The sequence below is a fragment of the Podarcis cretensis genome (genome assembly GCF_951804945.1).
Source record: "Podarcis cretensis genome assembly, chromosome: 9".
In the NCBI taxonomy this organism is placed as follows: Eukaryota; Metazoa; Chordata; class Lepidosauria; order Squamata; family Lacertidae; genus Podarcis; species Podarcis cretensis.
Genome location: NC_137178.1, coordinates 63438764 through 63463382, shown reverse-complemented (window position 1 = coordinate 63463382; position 24619 = coordinate 63438764). Strand labels below are relative to the sequence as shown.

At 45.7% G+C, this 24619-nt stretch overlaps 1 protein-coding gene across 1 annotated transcript in view; it reads left to right on the top strand.

Annotated features, from left to right (window-relative positions):
• The window catches only part of PGCKA1 (PDCD10 and GCKIII kinases associated 1), a 60482-nt gene extending 37557 nt beyond the window's left edge, over positions 1-22925 (top strand). The window contains exons 2-4 of the mRNA XM_079989842.1: positions 14755-14812; positions 20733-20787; positions 21684-22925. Coding sequence (XP_079845968.1) covers positions 20756-20787; positions 21684-22599 — 948 coding nt within the window. The 5' untranslated portion in view covers positions 14755-14812; positions 20733-20755 and the 3' untranslated portion in view covers positions 22600-22925. The remainder of the gene's footprint in view (positions 1-14754; positions 14813-20732; positions 20788-21683) is intronic.
• Positions 22926-24619: the final 1694 nt, after the last annotated feature.

Here is a 24619-nt window from a genome sequence, read left to right as displayed (position 1 = left end):
AAACACTGGGATTTGATCCCAGATGAAAACTGAACACATCAGTGTACACCCAAGTCTTCCCTGCCCCAGAGACTGCAAAAGGTCAAACACCAAGTCAACTGCGGCTTTGATGACAACAATTTTATTTCATTCCTATGCTTTGAGGGGAGGCTGGGACATGAGCTTTAGTGCAGTGCAGCTAAGGAAATTGCCAAAGCTGGCTTAGCATTTTTCATTGAGATTTTAACCATGTGACATAGAGAGAACATATTATTCAGGAACAAAATGGAAGATTATAGCAAGTGCTAGGAACTGCCATCAACTAGAATTCCATTCTTTTAATATATAATCCTCATAGAAAGGTGCAGAAAAATCTCGGCAGTTTACAACACACACGCCACACATCTTCTCAAACCATTGACAGTTCCCACCAAAGATCTAGAGCAGGGTTTCTTCAGCTGTTTTTGGACTGCAATTCTCATCATCCCTGACCACTGGTCCTGCTAGCTGGGGATAATGGGAGTTGTAGTCCGAAAACAGCTGGAGACCCAAGTTTAGGAAACCCTGATCTAGAGCATGTGCTCATAATACATAGTATTTTTTGCTCCATAAGACACACTTTTTCCCTCCTATAAAGTAAGGGGAAATGTGAGTGTGTCTTATGGAGTGAATGGCGCTGTGCAGAGAGGTAGAGCTGCACAGTGCGCCTTCAGCAAAGTGGGAGGAGGAACGGAGCCCCTTCTGTTCCTCCTCCCGCTTCGCTGAAGGGGCGCTGCACAGCTCTCCCTATCTGCGCAGCACCTCTCCATGAAGGCAGGGTGAGCCTTCATCCCGCTGCCTGAGAGAGGCTGCGTATGGCTATCCTATAAGCCAGGACAGCAAGAGGGATCGCTACACAGCAATCCCACTTGCTGTCCTGGCTTCTGCCTTAGCCCCACGCAGCCTCTTCCGGGCAGGGGGAGCCTTCATCCCGCTGCTCTGAAGAGGCTTGGCGCAGTTATCCCAGAAGCCAGAACAGCTACACGGTATCCCAGAAACCAGATCCCTCTTGCTGTTCTGGCTTCTGGGATTCAAAATATTTTTTTCCTTGTTTTCCTCCCTCCAAAACTAGGTGCGTCTTATCGTCTATAGGGTGAAAAATACAGTAATCTACCTGCCCGTCACACACCACATGCTCCCTAGGCCCTTCTCCACACGGCTTTGCATGCACAATTTTTTTTTCTCCCAGGAACTCTGTAAACCTTAGGTTTTCTGCCTGTCACTTCCAGAGCATGTGTCTGGCATGCTGTTTGCTGGGTCAACACATTGCACAGGCCTGCCTTGCAGCATTCTAGCAAGGTAGATCAGGATCATCATTGCTTCAATGCAGATATGAGGCTGAGATAATAGTGGCTGGTGCAAGGCTACCTGGTCCAATATGGCTGAACTGATATCTGAACAGGGGTGTATTTGGGTAATATTTTGTCATATGGTGCCCTGTGTGAGGCCAAAATCTGGCGTCCCCAAATGGATCTTCTCAGTGCTATTTTTCTAGAAAAAGAGGTGCTGGAACTCGCCATGAATGCCTCCCTTGTTCTCATATAATGGAAATGGTGCCCACCTGAGAGGTGAGTTCCACTGTGTTCCAGCTGGAGGAAAAACCTGGATCTTCTCAATTATTGATCTTCTCAATTTTGCGTCTCCTTGGCTTGGCACGCTGTGCAGGGGAACGGCCCACACTGCCTGAAATCCAACGCTGATCTGAACTTTAAATTTCCCTGGTCACGTGCTCTTAACATCAAGTCAGCAGCAGCACTACTGATTTCGGCCAAGACAATGGACATCAAACATCTGTCAAAGGTCTTGGGCCTCTGCATGTCGGCCGCTCATGTCATGCCTTGGTCAAAATGCCGTGCCAGAATTCTTCCGTGGTTTCTGTTGCCCCACCAGTAGGCAATTACTCACAACCAGCGAAGACTGCTCAAAATGCATTGTGAGAGTGTCTGGGACTTTTGTCATTTCCAGTGGTTGTAGGAAAAATAATCCCACCCATGCAGTGATCAAATGATGGAAAAGGCTTTCGACATGGCAACATAGGCCATGGTCCATGTGGTCTTAACACATGCACTGCAGCAGCAGCCAACATGGTGCTCGTCTAGGGCTTGTTGAACGCCCATAATTCCTGGCCGCTGGCTATGCAGACTGGGGCTGATGGGAGATGTAGTCCACAAACAACTGGAGGAGCCGATGTCGGCTGCTCCAGAGTCTTCAGAGTTGTAAAAAGTGAAGCTGGAAAGGGTCTGTTCAGCATAAAGTCAGCTGGCCTCTATTCTGAAAGTCATTCCATTTTAAACCTAAGCATGTGGGGGTCTAGTGACTATTAAACGATGGTGCTTGAAAGGCTCGCCTGCATTACTCAGATAAAAAATGTTCAGTTATTACTTTATATATTGCAGATATAGATCTTTACATTCATGCCAGGAGTAAGCTATGGTTCAAATTAAGCTGCAGTGAAACCTGTCAACATATAATTTAAAGAACATGCAGTGAGCGAGAAGGGGCAGAAATTTCCTCAAGTGCGATCTTGAGGCCAATGTGCCCCCCCCCCCAAAAAAAGGATGCATAATTTCTGAGCATGTTTATTCTACTCAAATGTTTGTTGTCCCAAGTCTGCTCTGTTGTCTAGCACCAGCGCTTTTGCCAGTCAGCAAATGATCTGGTGAGCTTCCTGTTTTTCAGATGTGTAACTTCCACATAGTGCAATATTTAGGACAAGAGATTGTGACTCAACAATTTTCGGTGGCTGGCGTATAGTATTTGCTGTGACTCTATGTCATTTGCCAACAAGTGATGAATGGAAGATCTTCTGTTGTGGGTTTTGTAGCACCAGCTACGAAAGAACATTTCTACCAATGAAAATGATTCACCTTAAGGCAAACCTGTTACCTTCCACATGTTGCAGAACTCCAAATCCCATCATCCATGTCCCAGTCTATAGGCCATACTGACTAAGAGTAATGGGAGTTGGAGTTGAACAACACCTACATTTCCCCATTCTTTGTATAAAGAAGAGTCTTCTAGGAGGCTGTTATGTACTGAGTTGAATAGGATCCAAAATGCAGCAGTCTGATTGGTCCTAGAACAATAGGATTCAGAATGAAGCAGTCTGATTGGTCCTAGAACAATAGGATTCAGAATGCAGCAGCCTGATTGGTCCTAGAATAATATGCTCCAGAATGCAGCAGTCTGATTGGTCCTAGAACAATATGCTCCAGAATGCAGAAGTCTGATTGGTCCACAGGAGCCACCCAATCCAGCTCCAGGTGGAAGTGAATCCATGACCTGGTTGGCCTACAGGAGAATCCCGGAATTAGCCAATCACGTGGGGCCCATTGTGTAAATAATGTATATAAAGCAGACATTCTGGGGGAACTTCCATTCCTCCTCACCACTATGAGCTGAATAAAGAGCATGAAATCCACTCTCGACTCCGAGTATATTTCAGAGGCATTCAGACTTATAAATATTTTTCTCTTTCATAGACAATGTGGGGTGAGTTTTATGTATTATGATGTGTTGTGTCTCACCTTTCTGGCTCATACGGGGCCTCCAGGGCTCATAAGCATGTCAGAATAAAATAATGAGGATCAGAAGATGGAAACAAATTTCCAACACAGTATCACAACAAGGCAACACACCTACACATTCTCAGGACACCTGTTTAACGGAGAGATTGATGAACACTGTTTCCCCTGTTACCTGAAGATTATTCTTTACACCCTGAGTAATCGTAAATGTTCTTATATCTGTAGGGGGCAGAGAACTCTTGTGTTAGGCCTTCAGCAGACTCTCCAAGTCTCCCTATTTTCCAGGGACAGTCCCAGATTTACAGAAGCCATCCCAGTTTCTGATTTGATCCAGGAATATCCCGCTGTTAATTAGGACGTCCTTATTTTCATCGGAGAAATGTTGGAAGATATGAAGTTAATCTGACCCCCAAGCTACCTGAAGGCAGCCATGTATAGGAAAGGTTTTTTAATGTTTAGTGTTTTATTATGTTTTTATAGATGTTGGAAGCTGCCCAGAGTGGCTGGGGCAACCCAGTCAGATGGGTGGGGTGTAAATAATAATAATAGAAGTAATAATAATATGTCCTTTTTCATCGGAGAAAAGTTGGAGGGGATGCTTCAGTTCTCTGACATGAACGATTGAGTTCCCGGTCAGTCACTTGTCTGTGGAATATTTGCTTGAAGGAAGGAAGAGCACTGGGCTGTAATGAAACTGAAATAACATATTTCATATTTTATCTTTTCTTTTATCAGCAGGGGAAGTTTGTGTCTATGACTTGCAGGAAGCAATATTCAACATAATGGGTATGCCTTAAGACAACAATAGCTTTTCTAGATAACTCTGAACTTGTCAAAATGGCCCAAGGCTATTCTTATCAGCTTCCTGGAAGAACATCAAGGAGTACTGGCAAGATTAGGACTTTGGGAGATATTGTAGATATTGTAGCCTTTTAATCAAAACTGGTTGTGCAGTTGCATATTACGGACCTAGCTTAGTTATAATCTTTTAAAGCTCTTAGAACCATCTCCTCCATATGATCCTACCAGGTCCCATCATGCATAATTGATCACAAGATGTGGTCACACAAACCATGTGAATGGCAATGCCCATCAACTTTGGGGGGACCTGGCACCCTCAAATATTTGGGGGCTGAAGGGACCTCAGCCCCTAGGAGCTTGCTTCGATCCACACTGCCCAGGCTTGTGCGTGAGGCGGCAGTTATGAGTTAATCGGGTCCTCCCTTAAAGAGGGCATGTGTTGCGGTGAGACCTGGACAACCGACACCCTGTGTTGTGGGTGGGTGGGTACGTTTGGATAGCCACAACACCCGATTGGTAGGTCCCTTGATGCAGGGTTCAATCAGGCCAATGGGACGCCAGCTAAACAGATCAAGGGACCTATATATACCTATGCACATGACCCAGAGCTTCCTCTTTCGGTTTGTGCATCGGAACACCCGCCCACCTTTCCCTATATTTAGGGCTGTGTGCTCGACCTTGCTGTGCCGTCGTGTGTCGTCTGTCATTGGGACAGGGGCACGGCAGGAATTTTCCCCACTTGGTTGATTGGCTGGTGCCATTTGGGTTTTGCCTGCCGCGTAGCAAATCATCACAACTTGTAAGGTTGCGGATAGGCTCTGGTTCAGGTGATAGGGATGGGAGAACGCTCTTGCCATCCCTATGTGAAGGGTATTCCATTAAAGGAATCCAGGGACTCGATAGTTTGGTTAACCCCGGAGAGGGGGTTGTGCCCGTGCCTGAGTCCAGGGGGACATCTGGGTGGCGGACATAGTCTGTTCCTGGCTTTCCGCTTATCCAGGTGTTCACCCTAGGCTGACCTATGCTGGTGCCCTGGGTCAGCGCTACCTGCAACGGTGCAGGGAGCTAGTCAAACCAGAGGCTATGCAACTATTCACTTTTGTATCAATCCAGTATATTTTATTTTAATTGTCGAATGATTCTATGATTGCGAATGATTGTGGCAGCCTTTGGCTATGTGCAATAAAACTGACTGACTGACTAAAGTTGTGGCCTAAATTTTGCCAAAAACCAAACCAAAATTTGAGTCTTGTCTGAATGTATTTAGGGGGGAGGTTTCTGGGTCTGAACACACAATTAAGCCCTCTGTGAAAATGTTTCAATGGAGGAAATGGCAGATACGAAGGACCCACTGACGGGCCCCTGCTGTCAGTGGGCCCTGGCAGGGTATTAGCTTGCAGTGACAGTGTACCAAGCAATGTTTGGTACTCAGGTCTAGCTGATCTCTTAATTTCCCATAATGCCCCAGAATGATGCTAGGTTTAAAGGTCTCAACACGCAAAAGGTCTCTGCAGCTACAGCAGGTGCTGTGATTTTCCAGAGGTTTGACTTCACCCCCAGAGGCACACTCCATTGTCTCTGGAGACAGACTCATGCCAACAATAACAACTACCAATCCTTTGTCACACAAGGATCTTCTTGTGTAGGCATCGCTGAGATTCCTTACGTCTGAAATTATATTGTCAGAAGGCGACGAGCGTAATAATCATCTGATTATTTTGCTACCTTTATCCCGAATTTTTTTTTTTTTTAAAGGACGATATGAAGCCAGAAGTAGTGAACAATGTTTCCTGTGTGTTTGTGTGTGGTGAGAATTGTTGCTTGGAAATCCTGACAGTGATTAGCCTCTGGTACAAAGCTGTGGTGCTTTCAGATGGCAGCCAAATGGGAGCTCCAGTACTGGAAATGTGGCAGAAAATCCATCAAAGAACAAGTGTCCCAGCACAGGAGTTTGGTGTAAGTCATGGTGGAAATGAAGATGTTCTGAACTGCCTCCTGCCGTCACATGTTGGCTTGGTCTTATGGGAGTTGTAGTATAATCAACTGGAGGACACCAGGAGGGCTTTAAAGGCTCTGTCATCTGGTGGTGGTTTTGATTTGAAAACAAAAACAACCTGCGCTACACCTTGGAAGCTAATACCAGTTTGCTGACATTGTAAATATTTTGGTTTGCTGGTTTTTAAAAATAAATCTTTTTTTTTTCTTTTTGCATGTTCAGACCCAGAAACCTCCCCTCTAAATAAATTCACACAAGACTCTAATTTTGGTTTTGGTTTTTGGCAGAATTTAGGCCACAGCTTTATTGATTACCGCAAGTGACTGTTTGCATCGGCTCTGGTTCAACTAGCTCCCTGCCATGCAGGTAGCGCTGACCCTGGGTTCCAGCATAGGTCAGCCTAGGGTGAACACCTGGATAAGCGGAAAGCCAGTAACAGGCTAACTCCGCCACCCAAATGTCCCCCTGGACTCAGGCACGGGCACAACCCCCTCACAGGGGTTGACCAAACCATTGAGTCCCTGGATTCCTTTAATGGAATACCCTTCACATAGGGATGGCGAGACCATTCTCCCATTCCTATCACCTGAACCAGAGCCTATTCACAACCTTACAAGTTGTGACGATTTGCTACGCGGCAGGCGAAACCCAAAGGGCAACAGCCAATAATCCAAGTGGGGAAAATTCCTGCCGTGGCCCTGTCCCAACGACAGATGACACATGACGGCATAGCAAGGTCAAGCGCAAAGCCCTAAAAGTAGGGAGAAGTGGGTGGGTGTTCCGAATGCACGCACCAAAAGAGGAAGCTCTGGGTCACGTGCATGGGCATTAATAGGTCCCTCGAACCGTTTAGACTGCATCCCATTGGCCAGATTGCACCCAGCTTCGAGGGACCTACCAATCGGGTGTTGGGGCTGTACCCACCCGCAACACAGGGTGTCGGCTGTCCAGGTCTCACCGCAATACGTGCCCTCTTTAAGGGAGGACCCGATTTACCATGCATTTATGATATTTTTAATTTGTAAACCGTATTGTGACCATTTGGTAAAGGTGGAAGTGTAATCTCTAAACACAGAAATAAAATGGGTGCTGGAGTCAAGAAGCAACAACTCTCCTCTTGAAAGTAAACTTCTAGATACCAGCACTGCAAGCTGAAACCTGCAGAACGCAACCTCATGCTATATGCACACTGATCAAATTTGTAATAGGTGTACCAACATCTTCACAAAATGTGACACAGAGAGCATGTTACCAAGGACAACTTCCAGAAAACAGAGGCTGTCCAATGGTTAATAGGGACAGATGGGGCCCTGTGGTCTAAACTATGAGTAGGCAAACTAAGGCCCAGGGGCCGGATCCAGCCCAATCGTCTTCTAAATCCAGCCCGCGGACAGTCCGGGAATCAGCGTGTTTTTACATGTGTAGAATGTGTCCTTTAATTTAAAATGCATTTCTGGGTTATTTGTGGGGCCTGCCTGTTGTTTTTACACGAGTAGAATGTATACTTTTATTTAAAATGCATCTCTGGGTTATTTGTGGGGCATAGGAATTCATTCATATATATTTTTCAAAATACAGTCACCCCCCCCCCCAAGGTCTGAGGGACAGTGGACCTGCCCCCTGCTGAAAAAGTTTGCTGACCCCTCCACTGAGCCTCCTGGGCTTGCCAATCAGAAGGATGGCAGTTCAAACCCGCCCGATGGGGTGAGCTCCCATTGCTCTGTCCCAGCTTCTGCCAACCCAGAAGTTCGAAAGCACACCAGTGCAAGTAGATAAATAGATAAATAGTGGGAAGAGAAACAGCGTTTCCATGTGCTCTTGTTTCCATCACAGTGTCCCATTGCTCCAGAAGTGGTTTACTCATGCTGGCCACATGACCTGGAAAGCTGTCTGTGGTCAAACGCTGGTTCCCTCGGCCTGAAAGCGAAATGAGAGCCACAACCCCATAGTCGCCTTTGACTGGACTTAACCATCCAGGGGTCCTTTTTTTTTACCTTTATATTGTCAGGGGGTTGATTCAGCCTGCCAAGGGATAATATAATAATTAAGCCTTCCAATAAGCTGCCCAGGCCAGGGGACCAATATTATGAGGAAGCATCAATTAATCTCACACGGTCCAAGAGCTGTGCCCCAGGAACCCTTGGGGTTAAGCAGAGGTTGCTGAACCCTAATTCCCAGGGCAACTGTTTGCAACTGTTGGCCTGGAATATGCCTGTCATTTCCAGTAACTCTAGTTGCTGGAAGAAGCACCCTAAGTAGTCAGCGGTACAATATCCTCTCATTAAGCTTGATGAAGATGGTTGTTGTGTGCTTATGAGTCCAGGGAATAGAATACGTAATTATATATATTTCCCACTGTTATGTACTGAAATTCTCACCCTGGGCCAGCAGGGGGATACTGTAGATAGTTTGTACTCAGGTCCACATATGCAAATAAGGGATTGAAAGTGACGTTCAGTGATTGGATAGTTACAGAAGTTATTACAGTTGCGTTCTAGTGGAGCTCTATATAAGCAGGCTGGCTGAACCCTTCAGTTCAGTTCTGTTCTGGCCTGTGAATAAACAAGAGCTGTTTGAAGAATCACTGTGTTGTCTGATATGTTCACCGACAACTTAACACCCACCACTGGAACCTCAGACTAATTATTTGTCTGAGTGGGAGAGAACAATAGCACCTGAAGGTCAATTCTCTCCTTCTGCTGGGGAAAAAAAAAATCCATTCCTGACACCCTTCTATTTCTAAACAAAATCAGATTAGAAATTGATCTTGTTTATGTTAATTCTTTATCCATGAGCTAAAAACTGACCCTGCTGCATGCTGAACTTCAAGCTGCATTTGCTTCTGTTCAGTAACCTCTAGGACAATCTGTATTTCTCTGTTACAGTTCTGTCGTGCTTCAAAAATGCAAATAAAGACAGTATTCTGTTGATAATACAAACAGCAGAGTCCACATAGAATCCATCTCATTTGCCTATTTACAGCAGGATTAGAAAGCTGAAAGAGCAGGGGTGCCTTTAGCAGGACGGCTGTGTAGTGTAGCCAAGGAAGTCTAAGCTAGGAAACCTGGGTTCAAATCCTGCTCCATTATGAAGTTCACTGACATAATCTCTCAGGAGTGTTGTGGGATACATAGGGGTTTCATCCCCATTTACACTGGCCTGAGGTGGTTGGAGGAGAAATGGAATGTATATGTAATAAATAAAACAGTTGATAGAACTGGAGGGTGAAGAATCAAGGCATATTTTATTCCTCTAAGACGGTGGGATGGAAAATTGGATGGGCCACACCACCCACCTTTGCTGAAATAAGGAGAACCATGTCCTATTTCATGCTGTCAAGCCTAGTATGGCCGTAGCCACACACCATCTAATATCTGAGATACTATGGTCGCCTCTGTCGTACAAAGAGCTGGTGGTGACATTCATATATATGTTTTATTTTTTGAACTCATGTTGCCATTGGAACCATTCTTTGCAAGAATAATTATTATTATTTCAGAACCTACAGTGAAATCCTAACCATGTCTACTCAGATGTAAATCCTACTGAATTCAGTGGGGCTTACTCCCAGGTTAAGTGGGGTTAGGAGTGTCGCTCTAGCCGTTTAAAGGAAAACACCAACAGTAAGCAACACTAGTTCCTCAACTACTACCAAAGTGGGGTGGGGAGACAGGCATAGGCAAACTTGGCCCTCCAGATGTTTTGGAACTACAATTCCCATCATCCCTGACCACTGATTCAGTTAGCTAGGGATGATGGGAGTTGTAGTCCCAAAACATCTGGAGGGCCAAGTTTGCCTATGCCTGATATAGGGATATAAATATATGAGTAGCAGAAGTAGCTTAATTTGGTTTCCTCTGTCACTTAAAGTTGTGGGGTGGTGTGTGTGTGTGTGTGTGTGTGTTGATGTTCCCATGTTCTTATTTTTTTAGCTACCCTGGGCAACCTTTCTCAAGTGCTCTGTGTGTGTGTGTGTTAAATTTTCTGTTTTAGAATTTAAAATACTCATTTTACATCCTTAAGATATCAATGACTTCCCTTCTTCTCTTTCCATGGTTCATTTTACATATCATAAATCCCTGCATATTTTTAAAAAACAATACCATTCAGTATTCCATTATTGCATCCATCAAAACTTGTTTACACTGTTGAATTTATCTTAATGCTGCCAGCGTTTTCCACTGTACACAATTATTTCCCATATATTCAATAAACATTATCCAATCTTCTTTAAATGTATGTTCTTCTTGTTCTCTTATTCTATATGTTAAGTCTGCGAGTTGTGCATATTCAGTCAACTTAAATTACCATTCTTCTTTGGTTGGGACCTTGCTCGTTTTCCACTTGGGGGCTAACAAAACACGGGCCGCAGTAGTAGCATACATAAATAACCTTTTCTGACACCTGGGAATTTCAGTCTGAAGTGTTTAAAGCTGGGGTTGCAGCTTTAAAATGATAAGACTTCCTCAAGCTGAATGTTGAACTGCCCTGTATGGGAATCCTGTGCAAATCAAGCAGATCACGAAATCTATGTTCTTTCCTGCGCCTTCGAGAGATTCCTTCTGCTGCATATTTCTGCAATAGATGGAGCGTTTGCTACCCGGAGGGGGGAAAGTCACCAATCAGCTGCTAACACTCAGGTTGCAACATGGCGGCCCAATGCTCTGTTGCCCTGCCACTGTCTTCAGATGGCGTCAAGCTGAGCTAGCAGAGGAAGAAGTTATTCGTATAGGCAGGTTGTCCTGAACCCTTAACCAAGCTGTCATTCTCATGGACCCAAGTCATCTTACAGGACCTCCTGAATATTGCAAAGGCTTTTGAACGAGGAGAGGAAATGCAGAAAAGGCTTTAAGACTGTACTCCAGTTACCTGGGAGTAAGCCCCACTGAACTGCTTAGTAGAACTGCACAAGATTGCACCGCAAGCGTTCTAGGCAGTATTGACAGTGTTAACCGTATTAACAGCATGAGGTGTGTGCAGAAAATACAATTTTTTATTCTGGGATCTGTGATGATTTGAGGCTAAGTATAGAATCATAGAATCATAGAGTTGGAAGAGACCACAAGGGCCATCGAGTCCAACCCCCTGCCAAGCAGGAAACACCATCAGGGCACTCCTGACATATGGTTGTCAAGCCTCTGCTTAAAGACCTCCAAAGAAGGAGACTCCACCACACTCCTTGGCAGCAAATTCCACTGTCGAACAGCTCTTACTGTTAGGAAGTTCTTCCTAATGTTTAGGTGGAATCTTTTTTCTTGCAGTTTGGAACCATTGCTCCGTGTCCGCTTCTCTGGAGCAGCAGAAAACAACCTTTCTCCCTCCTCTATGTGACATCCTTTTATATATTTGAACATGGCTATCATATCACCCCTTAGCCTCCTCTTCTCCAGGCTAAACATGCCCAGCTCCCTTAGCCGTTCCTCATAAGGCATCGTTTCCAGGCCTTTGACCATATTGGTTGCCCTCCTCTGGACACGTTCCAGCTTGTCAGTGTCCTTCTTGAACTGTGGTGCCCAGAACTGGACACAGTACTCCAGGTGAGGTCTGACCAGAGCAGAATACAGTGGCACTATTACTTCCCTTGACCTAGATGCTATACTCCTATTGATGCAGCCCAGAATTGCATTGGCTTTTTTAGCTGCTGCGTCACACTGTTGGCTCATGTCAAGTTTGTGGTCAACCAAGACTCCTAGATCCTTTTCACATGTACTGCTCTCAAGCCAGGTGTCACCCATCTTGTATTTGTGCCTCTCATTTTTTTTGCCCAAGTGCAATACTTTACATTTCTCCCTGTTAAAATTCATCTTGTTTGTTTTGGCCCAGTTCTCTAATCTGTCAAGGTCGTTTTGAAGTGTGATCCTGTCCTCTGGGGTGTTAGCCACCCCTCCCAGTTTGGTGTCATCTTCAAGTAGTTCTTGAAGCCATCGTCAGGCTTCTTGTGTAGGATGGCTGTTTGTGAGAAGCGTCACTACATGTGTTGCCCCTATGTGCTTTGCTTTACAGGGCACCTGTAAGTAGGCTGTCCGCATTGTAATGGCAAATGCAGTGTTGATATAATGCATGAGTGGAATTGCTGGTTCTCACAGTCGCCCTTTGGACATATATACTGCAATGTGGATATTTTTGCACTATTAGATTTATTAACTTGCCTTATCCAATGGCCTTTTAATAGAATGCAGCATTCACCTTTTTTAAGATATATGTACAGTCGTACCATACCATGTGACACGGGTGGCGCTGTGGGTTAAACCACAGAGCCTAGGACTTGCCGATCAGAAGGTTGGTGGTTCAAATCCCCGCGAAGGGGTGAGTTCCCGTTGCTCGGTCCCTGCTCCTGCCAACCTAGCAGTTTGAAAGCACACCAGTGCAAGTAGATAAATAGGTACTGCTCTGGTGGGAAGGTAAACGGCATTTCTGTACGCTGCTCTGGTTCGCCAGAAGTGGCTTAGTCATACTGGCCACATGACCCAGAAGCTGTACGCCGGCTCCCTCGGCCAATAAAGCAAGATGAGCGCCGCAACCCCAGAGTTGGCCACGACTGGACCTAATGGTCAGGGGTCCCTTTACCTTTTACAGTCATACCTCAAACAGAAGTCAAACAGAATCCGTTCCGGAAGTCTGTTCAACTTCCGAAACTTTCGAAAACCAAAGTGCGGTTTCCGTCTGGCTGCAGGAAGCTCCTGCAGCCAATCGGAAGCCACGTAAGCCCCGTCAGACGTTTGGCTTCCAAAAGAACATACGAAAACCAGAACACTCACTTCTGGTTTTTGATCGTTCGGGAGCCGGAATGTTTGACTCCCAAGGCGTTCAGGAGCCCGAGGTATTTATTTAGAAAAACACCACCCTTACTCTGATAAATGCTCGTAAGGCCTGCAAATACTCCCATTTTTATTTTGCAGTTCATGAGATAAGGTTCTCCGATGAACAAAACAGCGATGAAAAACAGGTTAGCTGAACAAAAAAGCAGTGCATGAGTCCATTAGCACTTGCAGTTCTGAGGTGAAACGATACGACAGTAGTATATTGGTGCTGTCAGCTTCTAGGAATGCTAGTCAAACAGGCTGTGCTGCTGGCACAGCTATGGTTCACCTCCAAACTGGCTCTGTGTTGCACGGTCCGGTCATGTATTTTTGGAGCTTTGATGCAATGTTGATGACCACCCTTGGTCTACATAGACCACATGCCTGAGCTTCCAGCAATCGCAGTGACTTTTGAGTAGACTACTGTTGTTATTTCAAACTGCGTTTTAGGTGACCCTGGGGCCCGTAGGAGCTCATTGCAGCGAAGATTGGTAATGGCAGAAAAAGCTTCCTCTCCGAAGGCAGCTTGGGCCACCATCTTGCTGCAAGGGATGGCCTTGGCAATCTGCTTCCCCACCAAGCTACAGCTGCCTTGTATGGCCTTGGGACAACTGTTATCTCAATAGCTGAAGGTGTATAGAAGAAAAAGGATCTCCATTCAGATGGTTTTATTTTGCACTAACTTTCCAAAGGCCTATGACCAGACCATGTGGAAGGGAAGGAGATGCTTAGAATTTTATATATTTATTTTTTAACCCTGCTGCTCCTTTGAGGTTTAAGGTGTGGGAAGGATTAGTGACAACCAAGTTCAAGGCACGACTTTCAGGTGAAATATACAGTGGTACCTCGGGTTAAGTACTTAATTCCCTTCGGAGGTTCATTCTTAACCTGAAACTGTTCTTAACCTGAAGCACCACTTTAGCTAATGGAGTCTCTCGCTGCCGCCGTACCGCAGGAGCACGATTTCTGTTCTCATCCTGAAGCAAAGTTCTTAACCCGAGGTACTATTTCTGGGTTAGCGGAGTCTGTAACCTGAAGCGTATGTAACCTGAAGTGGAAGTAACCCGAGGTACCACTGTATTGGTTCAGCCCAGAGCATTTCAAATCCAGAAGTTCCACTGTACAAGTATGTGGGATTGGAAATACATAATTCAGACTACACGTGCTTTGGGACACTGCTTTCAAAACATGGTCATTAGGGGCACAGTAGTGGTATAGCTGGATAAAATTGGGGTGCCTGCTTTGATTTTACATTGAAGAAAATGTTTTGCAAAGTTTCAACATCCGCTCTCATAATAATGAGGGGCATTATTATTGCAACAGCAAATTAGCCCAGTTATTTCCTCTTAGCATCCTGCCACAACTTATTGTCTAGTGCAGCAGGGCTCAGGAACTGGGCAATGCTGAAAATTTGACCTGCACCTGCCAGGTGTAACACAGGGGAATCTAAAAATCTCAGAATATGCAGGCAGACTTCAATAGGCATAGAATAACTTCATTTTTGTGACTTGCTACTGTGCCCTGGCACGTAGTTTGGGATCTTGCATGAGGGTGACCATATGCCTACAGCAGATGGGTATCTACTAATCAAATCACATCACTGTCATTTCAGATGCCTCTGCTCAGCCAGAAGTTAAAATCATGGTCCTTCAACTCTCGCTGCTTTATTGGTAAGTAGGATATTAAATTACATCTGCCGGTGGCCCTGCACAAAGTGTGTGTTTTGTGTACAATTCCAGCTGTCCCTCTTGTTTGATGCCTTGCTGAAATAATGTTTGTCCCCTCCTCTGAAGTACTAGTTTTGGCTCTTCCGAAATTCCTGCTATTTTGGAGGCGGGGGAGAGAGTTAAATCACATACCAGGAAATTGAAGTAGTGCAGCTACAGCTGTTTCTGGTGCTGTTGTGCAGCAAACCCACTTCCCTAAAAATCAGGGCAATGTGACAGGAAAATGCAGAGGAAAGTGATGAATAGCAATTGTCCGATGTAACGGTGTCTAACCTCTATGCAAACTAATCAGAATGAATGCTCAAAAAAGAGCTGGCGTCGTCTAACCTTCCCGCAACGTTTTGGGCAAACAAATTGGGATGAATGCTCAATAAAGGGGTTGTCTTAAAAGTGAACTACCGTATTTTTCGCTCTATAGGACGTACTTTTTCCCCTCCAAAAATTGAGGGGAAATGTGTGTACGTCCTATGGAGCGAATGCAGGCTCCTTGGCTTCAGCGATAGCAACGCGAAGCCTCCGAAGCGCAGAGGGAGCGCTCCCTCCACACTCTGGAGGCTTCCCGTTGCTTTCGCTGAAGCCTGGAGAGCGAGAGGGGTCAGTGCGCAGCGACCCCTCATGCTCTCCAGGCTTCAGGGATAGCTGCCTGAAGCCTTTGGAGCACAGCGGGAACTCACGCTGCGCTCCGAAGGCTTCAGGTTCCTTTTGCTGAAGCCGGGAGAGCAAGACTCTCCTGGCTTCAGCAGTGAGGGAGAGCTGCGCAGCGCCCCTTCAGCCAAGCGGAAGGAGAAATGTGCCAAGCGTCCTATAGAGCGAAAAATACGGTATGTCTGGTTGAAGGAGATCCCTTACAAGAAAACAGTAAAGGAACTGACCTCTAAGACCTTCAGATTAGAGCAGTTGCTGTTGAGCGTTTTTTAGGGCAGCCGCTGATTTCAGGGAGAAAAATTTGAGAAGTAACAGGACAAGTCAAAATGATGCACCTCTTAAAAGACCAAAGCTAGCTAACTAAAGAGAAAATGTATGAAGATTTCCCCAGAAAGCAGTTCTGTGGATCAAAAACCACTTCTCAACCTACCTAGGTGCAGAGAAAAGTAGACTCCAGGGCTGTGAAAACTCTCTACCTTTCACATTCTTTCACTCAGAAAAACCCCAGGTGCCATGGTTTACCTCTCACTGAGTTAAAATTCACAGTAACAGTGCCCAGAATTCTTTGAGGGCAAGAATGTGCCTCCGAGGCATAGCCTAAGTGTAAAATAATAGTGATAGCTTCTTCCCTGAGCAGAGGAAATAGCTATTAAGTCTGTGGTGTAAATATGTCCATAGATTTTCAGGCTCCATGGTAGACACTGTAGCCCCACTGGCTAGAGACAGGTCACCTCTCCAGATGAGTGGAATGAGGAATAAAGCAAATGTATGTTTGTGAACAACACAGAGGTTATCTGGGGGGGTTTTGGTCAGCCAAAGGGTCGAAGCAGTGGGCCAAAGGTGGTCCAGGGACGGCCATGTCACCTAGACACATCTTTGATGCAAAGACGATCCGGCCTTTGTTAGCTTTATGGTGGGAATAAAAGTGGGTCAACCAGCAGCTCTGTGAAAGATTAACTTACATGCAAACATGGTGTTGGTTACTCAGAAGTCCGAGTATTCAAGGAAAAGGCTTACGAAAATATAAAAAAGAAAAATCCAGCTCCTTTAAAAAATCCAAAAAAATAAACCCTTAGTTCTGAACACCTGACAGAGTTACATGTTTTCAAAATGTTCTCAGGGAAATTTGAAGAGCTTTCCAAGTTTGGAGGGTTATTTCATTTCCGACAAAAAGCCACGAAGTGCTAAGAAGCGGTTCGTGCCGGTATTTCAGATTTGAATTCTGCTCTTTCGTACCAACCTGGGTTAAAATTTGAACCAGTCCCCATACCTGCGTTTGCCATGCTCCCTCTCTGATTTCTATCTTAAAACCACAGGTTGTGTTGTGCGGATAAACAGGCCTTCGCCACATAAACAAAGAGCAGCGTTTTAATGAGAGTGGGCGAACGTTCCTAATGGTTGCTGCAGTGATGTAATTAGCATGCATGTAATTACAGAAGTCTGAATGTGCGTCTCCCTACTCCCACCTTACTTTTCAGGAAGGACTTCTATTTAATTTGAACTCCTGCTTCAGGCCTTGTTTGCAAGGTGGCGCTGGTTAATATTCAACCAAGGAAATACTCTCCATTTTCAGTTTTCTCCCACTGCACAACAAGGAAACACCTTTGCTTTTCATCTCCTACTTGACCCTTGAAATATTCCGGGAATCAGTGTGTTTTTACATGAGTAGAATGTGTTCTTATATTTAAAATGCGTCTCTGGGTTATTTGTGGGGCCTGCCTGGCGTTTTCAACATGAGTAGAATGTGTGCTTTTATTTAAAATGCATCTCTGGGTTATTTGTGGGGCATAGGAATTCGTTCTTTTTTTTTCTTCCAAAATATAGTCCGGCCCCCTACAAGGTCTGAGGGACAGTGGACCGGCCCCCCGCTGAAAACGTTTGCTGACCCCTGGACCAGCCGGTCAAGGGATTTCCTGATTGTGCTCACATATTGTTGCTTCCCTAGATTTTTATCTCAGAAATCTTTGAAACCCACTGTGTGGCTATGTTATCCTATTTCCCACCTTCATCAACACCCTTCTTTTATATATTTATTTATTTATTATTTTCTTGCATTTCTATTCCGCCTTTCTTCCATCATGGAACCCAAAGGGGCATCCATGTAGTTTTAGAAGACATCTGAAGGCAGCCCTGTTTAGGGAAGCTTTTAATGTTTGGTAAAGGTAAAGGGACCCCTGACCATTAGGTCCAGTCGTGACCGACTCTGGGGTTGCGGCGCTCATCTTGCTTTATTGGCCGAGGGAGCCGTGTACAGCTTCCGGGTCATGTGGCCAGCATGACTAAGCCACTTCTGGCGAACCAGAACAGCGCACGGAAACGCCGTTTACCTTCCCGCCGGAGCAGTACCTATTTATCTACTTGGACTTTGAGGTGCTTTCGAATTGCTAGGTTGGCAGGAGCAGGGACCGAGCAACGGGAGCTCACCCCGTCGTGGGAATTCGAACCGCCAACCTTCTAATCAGCAAGTCCTAGGCTCTGTGGTTTAACCACAGCGCCACCTGCATCCCTTTAATGTTTAATAGGTTATTGTATTTTAATATTCTGTTGGAAGCCGCCCAGAGTGACTGGGGAAACCCAGCCAGATCGGCGGGGTATAAATAATAAATTTTTATTATTAATTATTATAGTTTCCAGAAGGTCTCCCATCCAAACACTGAGCAGACCCTCGCACTGCTTAGCTTCAGCAATGTGGTGGCCTCGTGCCTTTTGACCAACTATAAGCGCAACATACACATGCAAACTACATTTTCAACAGTTTCGAGCCTTTGTAAAAGCTGTGGCCCTAGCTGTCTTGCCAAAGGCAAGGTGGTTCTTTTAAAATGAGATTCAGAAGCAAAACAAAATACACAAGTGAGTGAGAAGATTAAAGATGTTATTCTAAAACAGCAAGCGATGTACAGTGGTACCTCGGGTTAAGAACTTAATTCGTTCTGGAGGTCCGTTCTTAACCTGAAACTGTTCTTAACCTGAAGCACCACTTTAGCTAATGGGGCCTCCCGCTGCCGTCGCGCCACCGGAGCACAATTTCTGTTCTCATCCTGAAGCAAAGTTCTTAACCCGAGGTACTATTTCTGGGTTAGCGGAGTCTGTAACCTGAAGCGTATGTAACCTGAGGTACCACTGTATACATACAGTCCTCAAGAAGCAGCGTAATGACTCCCCCAGGTAGCCTCAGTTTGCACAGCCCTGCCGCCAGTCAGTCTGTGCGCGAGCTTCCAAGAAATTCTGCCCAAACCGTCTGGTTTTATAGATATGCCTCACTTTCTCAAAACAACGTCCAACATCAAAGAAGGTACCCAGCATCAGTGGCATAGCGTGGGGGGTGCAGAGGGGGCCGGCCGCACCGGGCGCAACATCTGGGGGTTAGGGTTAGGGGGCGCAAATCCACGGGTTAGGGGGCGCAAATTACTTGCCTTGCCCCGGGTGCTGACAACCCACGCTACGCCACTGCCCAGCATTATCCTCCCAACTGATTAAGGCAGCTGTGTGGGGGACTTCCCTTCCTCCCAACTGTTCTCGGGACATTAAAGACTGTTTTCACACCATCAAAAAACTTAACAAGAGGGAGGGAGGGGGAAGGAACAGAGGCAGGAAGGGCTCCGTGTCAGATCACTAGCTCCTCAATACATTTTCTCTTCCAGATTCATTTCCCATACACTAACCCAGTGTTTCCCAACCTTGGGCCTCCAGATGTTTTTGGCCTACAACTCCCATCATCCCTAGCTAGCAAGACCAGTGGTCAGGGATGATGGGAATTGTAGTTCAAAAACAGCTGAAGGCCCAAGGTTGGGAAACGCTGCACTAACCTAGCCAATTTAACCACCATGCCTTGTCAATGGGACAAGTTGAAATCAATGGGACTTAGCTTGAGTGCTGTTGATTGACCTGGGACTGTCCCATTGATTTCAGCTGGACTTAAATTCAGCTCATTGGTCCAGTGCGACTGCCAGCATGGAAATCATTCCCCAAATATGTCCATATTCAACTGCTATTGCAAGGAGTGGGACAGATACGTTATGTAAAAAGAGCATTAGCTCCCTGTTTGCGGAATGCTCTCCCCAGGGAGGTTTGCCTGGCACATTTATTATGCACTTTTAGGCCCCAGGCAAAAATGTTCCTCTTCAACCAAGCCTTTGGTTGATTGACATCTGGTACCGGGTTGGCGCTGTGGTCTAAACCACAGAGCCTAGGGCTTGCTGATCAGAAGGTCGGCGGTTCGAATCCCTGTGACAGGGTGAGCTCCTGTTGCTCAGTCCCAGCTACTGCTAACCTAGCAGTTCGAAAGCACATCAAAGTGCAAGTAGATAAATAGGTACCGCTCTTGCGGGAAGGTAAACGGCGTTTCCGTGCGCTGCTCTGGTTCGCCAGAAGTGGCTTAGTCATGCTGGCCACATGACCCGGAAGCTGTATGCCGTCTCCCTCGGCCTATAGAGCAAGAGGAGCGCCGCAACCCCAGAGTCGTCCACGACTGGACCTAACAGTCAGGGGTCCCTTTACCTTTGTTGTTGTTTAGTCATTTAGTCATGTCCGACTCTTTGTGACCCCGTGGACCAGAGGATGCCAGGCACTCCTGTCTTCCACTGCCTCCTGCAGTTTGGTCAGACTCATGCTGGTAGCTTCAAGAACCAACCATCTTGTCCTCTGTCTTCCCCTTCTCCTTGAGCCCTCAATCTTTCCCAGCATCAGGGTCTTTTCCAGGGAGTCTTCTCTTCTCATGAGGTGGCCAAAGTATTGGAGTCTCAGCTTCAGGATCTGTCCTTCCAGTGAGCACTCAGGGCTGATTTCCTTAAGAATGGAGAGGTTTGATCTTCTTGTAGTGCATGGGACTCTCAAGAGTCTCCTCCAGCGCCAGAATTCAAAAGCACCAATTCTTCGGCGATCAGCCTTCTTTATAGTCCAGCTACCTTTACCCTTTTAAATGTGCTGTGGGTGTAGGTGGGGAGAGGGGGATATTGGCTTGTTTTCGTTCTTGTTTTTAGTATGCATTTTGTTTTGTTTTCAACTTGTATTTTTATGTTGTGAGCCGCCCTGAGATCTATGGATAGAGGGCAGTATACAGACTTAATAAATAATAATAATTTAATATTACTATTTTATAATCTATAATCCAACAATCTCATTCAAAAATAAGGAGTCCGCTATTGCTGCTTCTTTTTGCAACATTTCACATCGTGCATGAAATACCTGCTGAAACTCTGCCTGTTTTCTGTCTTTTCAGATAATTAACAAAGAAGAATCCAGATGGGGTGCAGGTGCTGTAAAATGATACAAAGGTACAAGCAGACTGAGGCTGGATCTCTACAGATATAAAAAATGCTAGGGGGAGAAAACATTATGGGGGGGGAGCTCCCAAGGCAATACTGTATGCCAGGCATCCCCAAACTCAGCCGCCAGCTGTTTTGGGACTACAACTCCCATCATCCCTAGCTAACAGGACCAGGGATGATGGGAATTGCAGTCCCAAAATATCTGGAGGGCTGAGTTTGGGGATGCCCGCTGTATGCCATTGACTTTGGATTCCTCTCTACAGTGCCATCTAGTGTCACATTTTTATAATGCATTCTTAATGTTATAAATTGACCTGTGTAGCTGAGTCCTGAGTGTCATCTGGGGTAGGGCGAAAATGATAATAGTTATATATCTGTAAGGATATCTCTGAAGCTGCACCAATATTGCTGCACTCCGGATCCCACCAGCCCCGGCCAGCATGGCCAATGGTGAGAGGTGAATAGAGATGTAGAACAGCAGCATCTAGAGGGTCTGGGATGCCCTAGCATTATTTTAAGCTACCGTATTTTTCGCTCTATAAGATGCACCAGACCACAAGACACACCTAGTTTTTGGAGGAGGAAAACAAGAAAAAAAATATTCTGAATCTCAGAAGCCAGAACAGCAGGAGGGATCGCTGCGCAGTAAAAGCAGCAATCCCTCTTGCTGTTCTGGCTTCTGTGACAGCTGCGCAGCCTGCATTCGCTCCATAAGACACACAAACATTTCCCCTTACTTTTTAAGAGGGAAAAAGTGAGTCTTATAGAGCAAAAAATACGGTAAAAATTGGTGGCATTTCTGAAACTTGCAACAAAGACTGCATGTTTGAAGCACGAAACTGACCCTTTTTTTATCTGTCACGAAAAGAAAATGCTAACTGTGGCTCTTAACCTTTTTCTAGTTACATCTTTGAACCCCAAGACGTGCCAACATCCGGGTACATCAATGAAATAAACAACTTCAAGTCCGACGAGCAAGACGGAGGCAAATTCAAATGCAAGCAGAACAACGACATCCAAGTACACAAAAACGAGCTGCAGACCGGGGAATTACAAACAGCAGCAAACAGGCACAAATTAAACAACAATAAAGAGGCCGTTCTGAACCACAGAGGCAGCGCTCTTCGTGATGAAGGACTTGGGAATCTTGCCGAAAAGTGCCATTTCAATGTAAATGGGATCCATTCCCATTCTGGTGCGAACCTTCATCCCAATCCCAGCGCAAACCGAAACAGAGAGATCAGCACACACACCTGCTCTGCTCAGCGAGCCAGTTTTTCAGTCCAGGGGTTGCCTCAGCAAAGCACATGCAATAACCATGAGATTCTGGAAACTGATGTTCTCGCAAAGGTATCTTCAGAAAAAAGAAGTGCCCTATATGAGGAATCTCAGAGCGCTCCAGGCAATGACACGCACCTGCCTGGACCCACTGATCCCCCCAAAGGCGGCTATGCTGGAAAACAGAGAGCTGTGGGAAATGAGAGTCCGTCAAATAACCACACACATACAGGCCAAAGCACAGAACACAGCACATTAAGCAGTCAGCAAGACCTGCCATTAGGTGAGTCTAAAAGCTGGGATTCAACAGACAAAGCCTGTAGAACAGGCCAGCCAAAGGTATGTTTCAAGGACAATGTAACCGACGGCATCCCGTCTCCAAGGACCAAGGCGGATGCGGTGCGAGAAGCTAGATTTGATTGCCATAATGACATTAATGGAGAACTGGAGGAGGAGGTTGATGCCGAAGTAGCAGAGGCTCTCGCAGCCCTGGAGGCTGCTACGGCAGGAGAAAATTTTGAGGAGGAAGAGGACTATTAGGTGACAACCAAGACGCCAGTAATAAGCCTCGCTTCTGGGGCTGCATGAAATTCTGTTTTTCCAAGGCCTGCCACTGCAGGTGTAAGCATTTGCCCAGGACTCCCACAAATAGCAGAGCGGGATATATCACTAGGCCAGGTGAGCTAACAAGAGCAGCCAGTGTTGTGCCCCGTGCATTGCACCTAAGCTGATATATCACAATTAACATCAGCCGGTCTAATGCTTACGTACCAGCCCACCTGCACCATGAGGTACCTGCTACTGCCAGCCAAAGCAGTCTCTCTTGTTTGCCAACATGACCACTCTGGCTGCTATGAATGCTGCCAAGAATACAGTGGTGCCTCGCAAGACGAAAAGAATCCGTTCCGCGAGTCTCTTCGTCTTGCGGTTTTTTCGTCTTGCAAAGCAAGCCCATTAGCGCCTTAGCGGATCAGCTGTTAAGCGGCTTAGCGGCTTAACGGATCAGCTGTTAAGCAGCTTAGCGGCTTAGCGGATCAGCTGATAAGCGGCTTAGCGGCTTAGAAAAGGGGGGGAGGGGGGGAAAAACCGCAGGAACTCACAAGACATTTTCGTCTTGCAAAGCAAGCCCATAGGAAATTCGTTTTGCGAAGCACCTCCAAAACGGAAAACCCTTTTGTCTAGCGGGTTTTCCGTCTTACGAGGCATTCGTCTTGCAGGGCACCACTGTAGTTACCAAATATGTCCCACTCTAGGGAGAATACTGCCTTCTGGGTCAAGTTTGCTTCCAACTGGAGAAAAAGGAGGAAATATTTGGTTAAGGAAAACCCCAAGCTTCCCTTTAGTCCATTCACCGGGGAGTAATATTGATCTCTCAGAGAAGCCAGTATGTTGAAGGTTTGTCCTTTTCTCGATCTACCAGGGCTTACACGCTAGGCTGTGCAAAATGTCTCAAAGCAAACCTGGAAAGTGGCACTTTTAAACAGAGCTCACCCAAAACTGCTGCTCTTTGTGAGATTTTTCAGCAGTGCCAAACGTGCCTCGCCTTTTGGACATTCTTCTCGTGCTCCAGGTGAAAATGTTTTGTTTGTTTGCTTGTTTACGAGGACCTGAGTGACATCACCAGACAGACAAACCTAATTGAATGCGCCGGTTTATGGTGTCATCACACTCGCTGCTCAGTCACTAATGATTAACTCACGAAAGCTGGAAGCAGCCTCAACCAGGGTGCTCAAAAGCATCAGGTATATAAATGGATATTTGCACCGTCTAAGGCTGCCAACACATGATAGTTTATTCCACTGCCCTGACCTTTCCCTAACTGTTAATTTACACATTATATTTGAGCTTTCGTGTGATGTAAAAGCCACTTCTGGAGAACCAACAGAATATGGTACATGTTTAGTGCCCATTTCTGTGTTACTTGATTCCAGAAAAAAATATGTTTGAGGCCCCTTAACCTGGAAAATTCCAAGAGTAAAGTGACAAAACTTGGGCTGGTATGATGGCATACAGTTGTTTCCAGCTGTTGTCAAAGAGGCATCATGGAGGAACAGAAGCACACATGTGGAAAGGCTGAGGGGAGTAGTGACAGTGTCCAAAAATATTCGTTATTGTGCCACAGTGTGTTCACTGGTGTGAATGAAATTTAGCGTGACAGTCGAAGAGCCACAGTTCCATAACATAACAGGTACTGCAGTGTGTAAGGAACATTCGAAAATAGGACACAAGTGCTAGCATTATAATCAGGAAAACTAATACAATATTCCCCACATCCAAATGCACACAGAGCTTGCTTTGGGGAAACTTCTGCCACAGTGAAATAGTAGATGCTTCGCTGATTGCCGCACAAAAATCAGGGCTGGAGACATTTAGCTCTGTTCTAGTGCCATGTATTTCCCCCTTATAAAAGTACTTAAAAAAAAAAAAATCTTGATTAAACATTTATCTTGAACCACTGCCTACACATTCCCAGTTGGTATCAAAGTATCAATCCAAGCTAATTATGCGCTACAGAAGTTCCACCCAATTGCAGCCTCCTTTCTGCTGATTTCTAATGGCG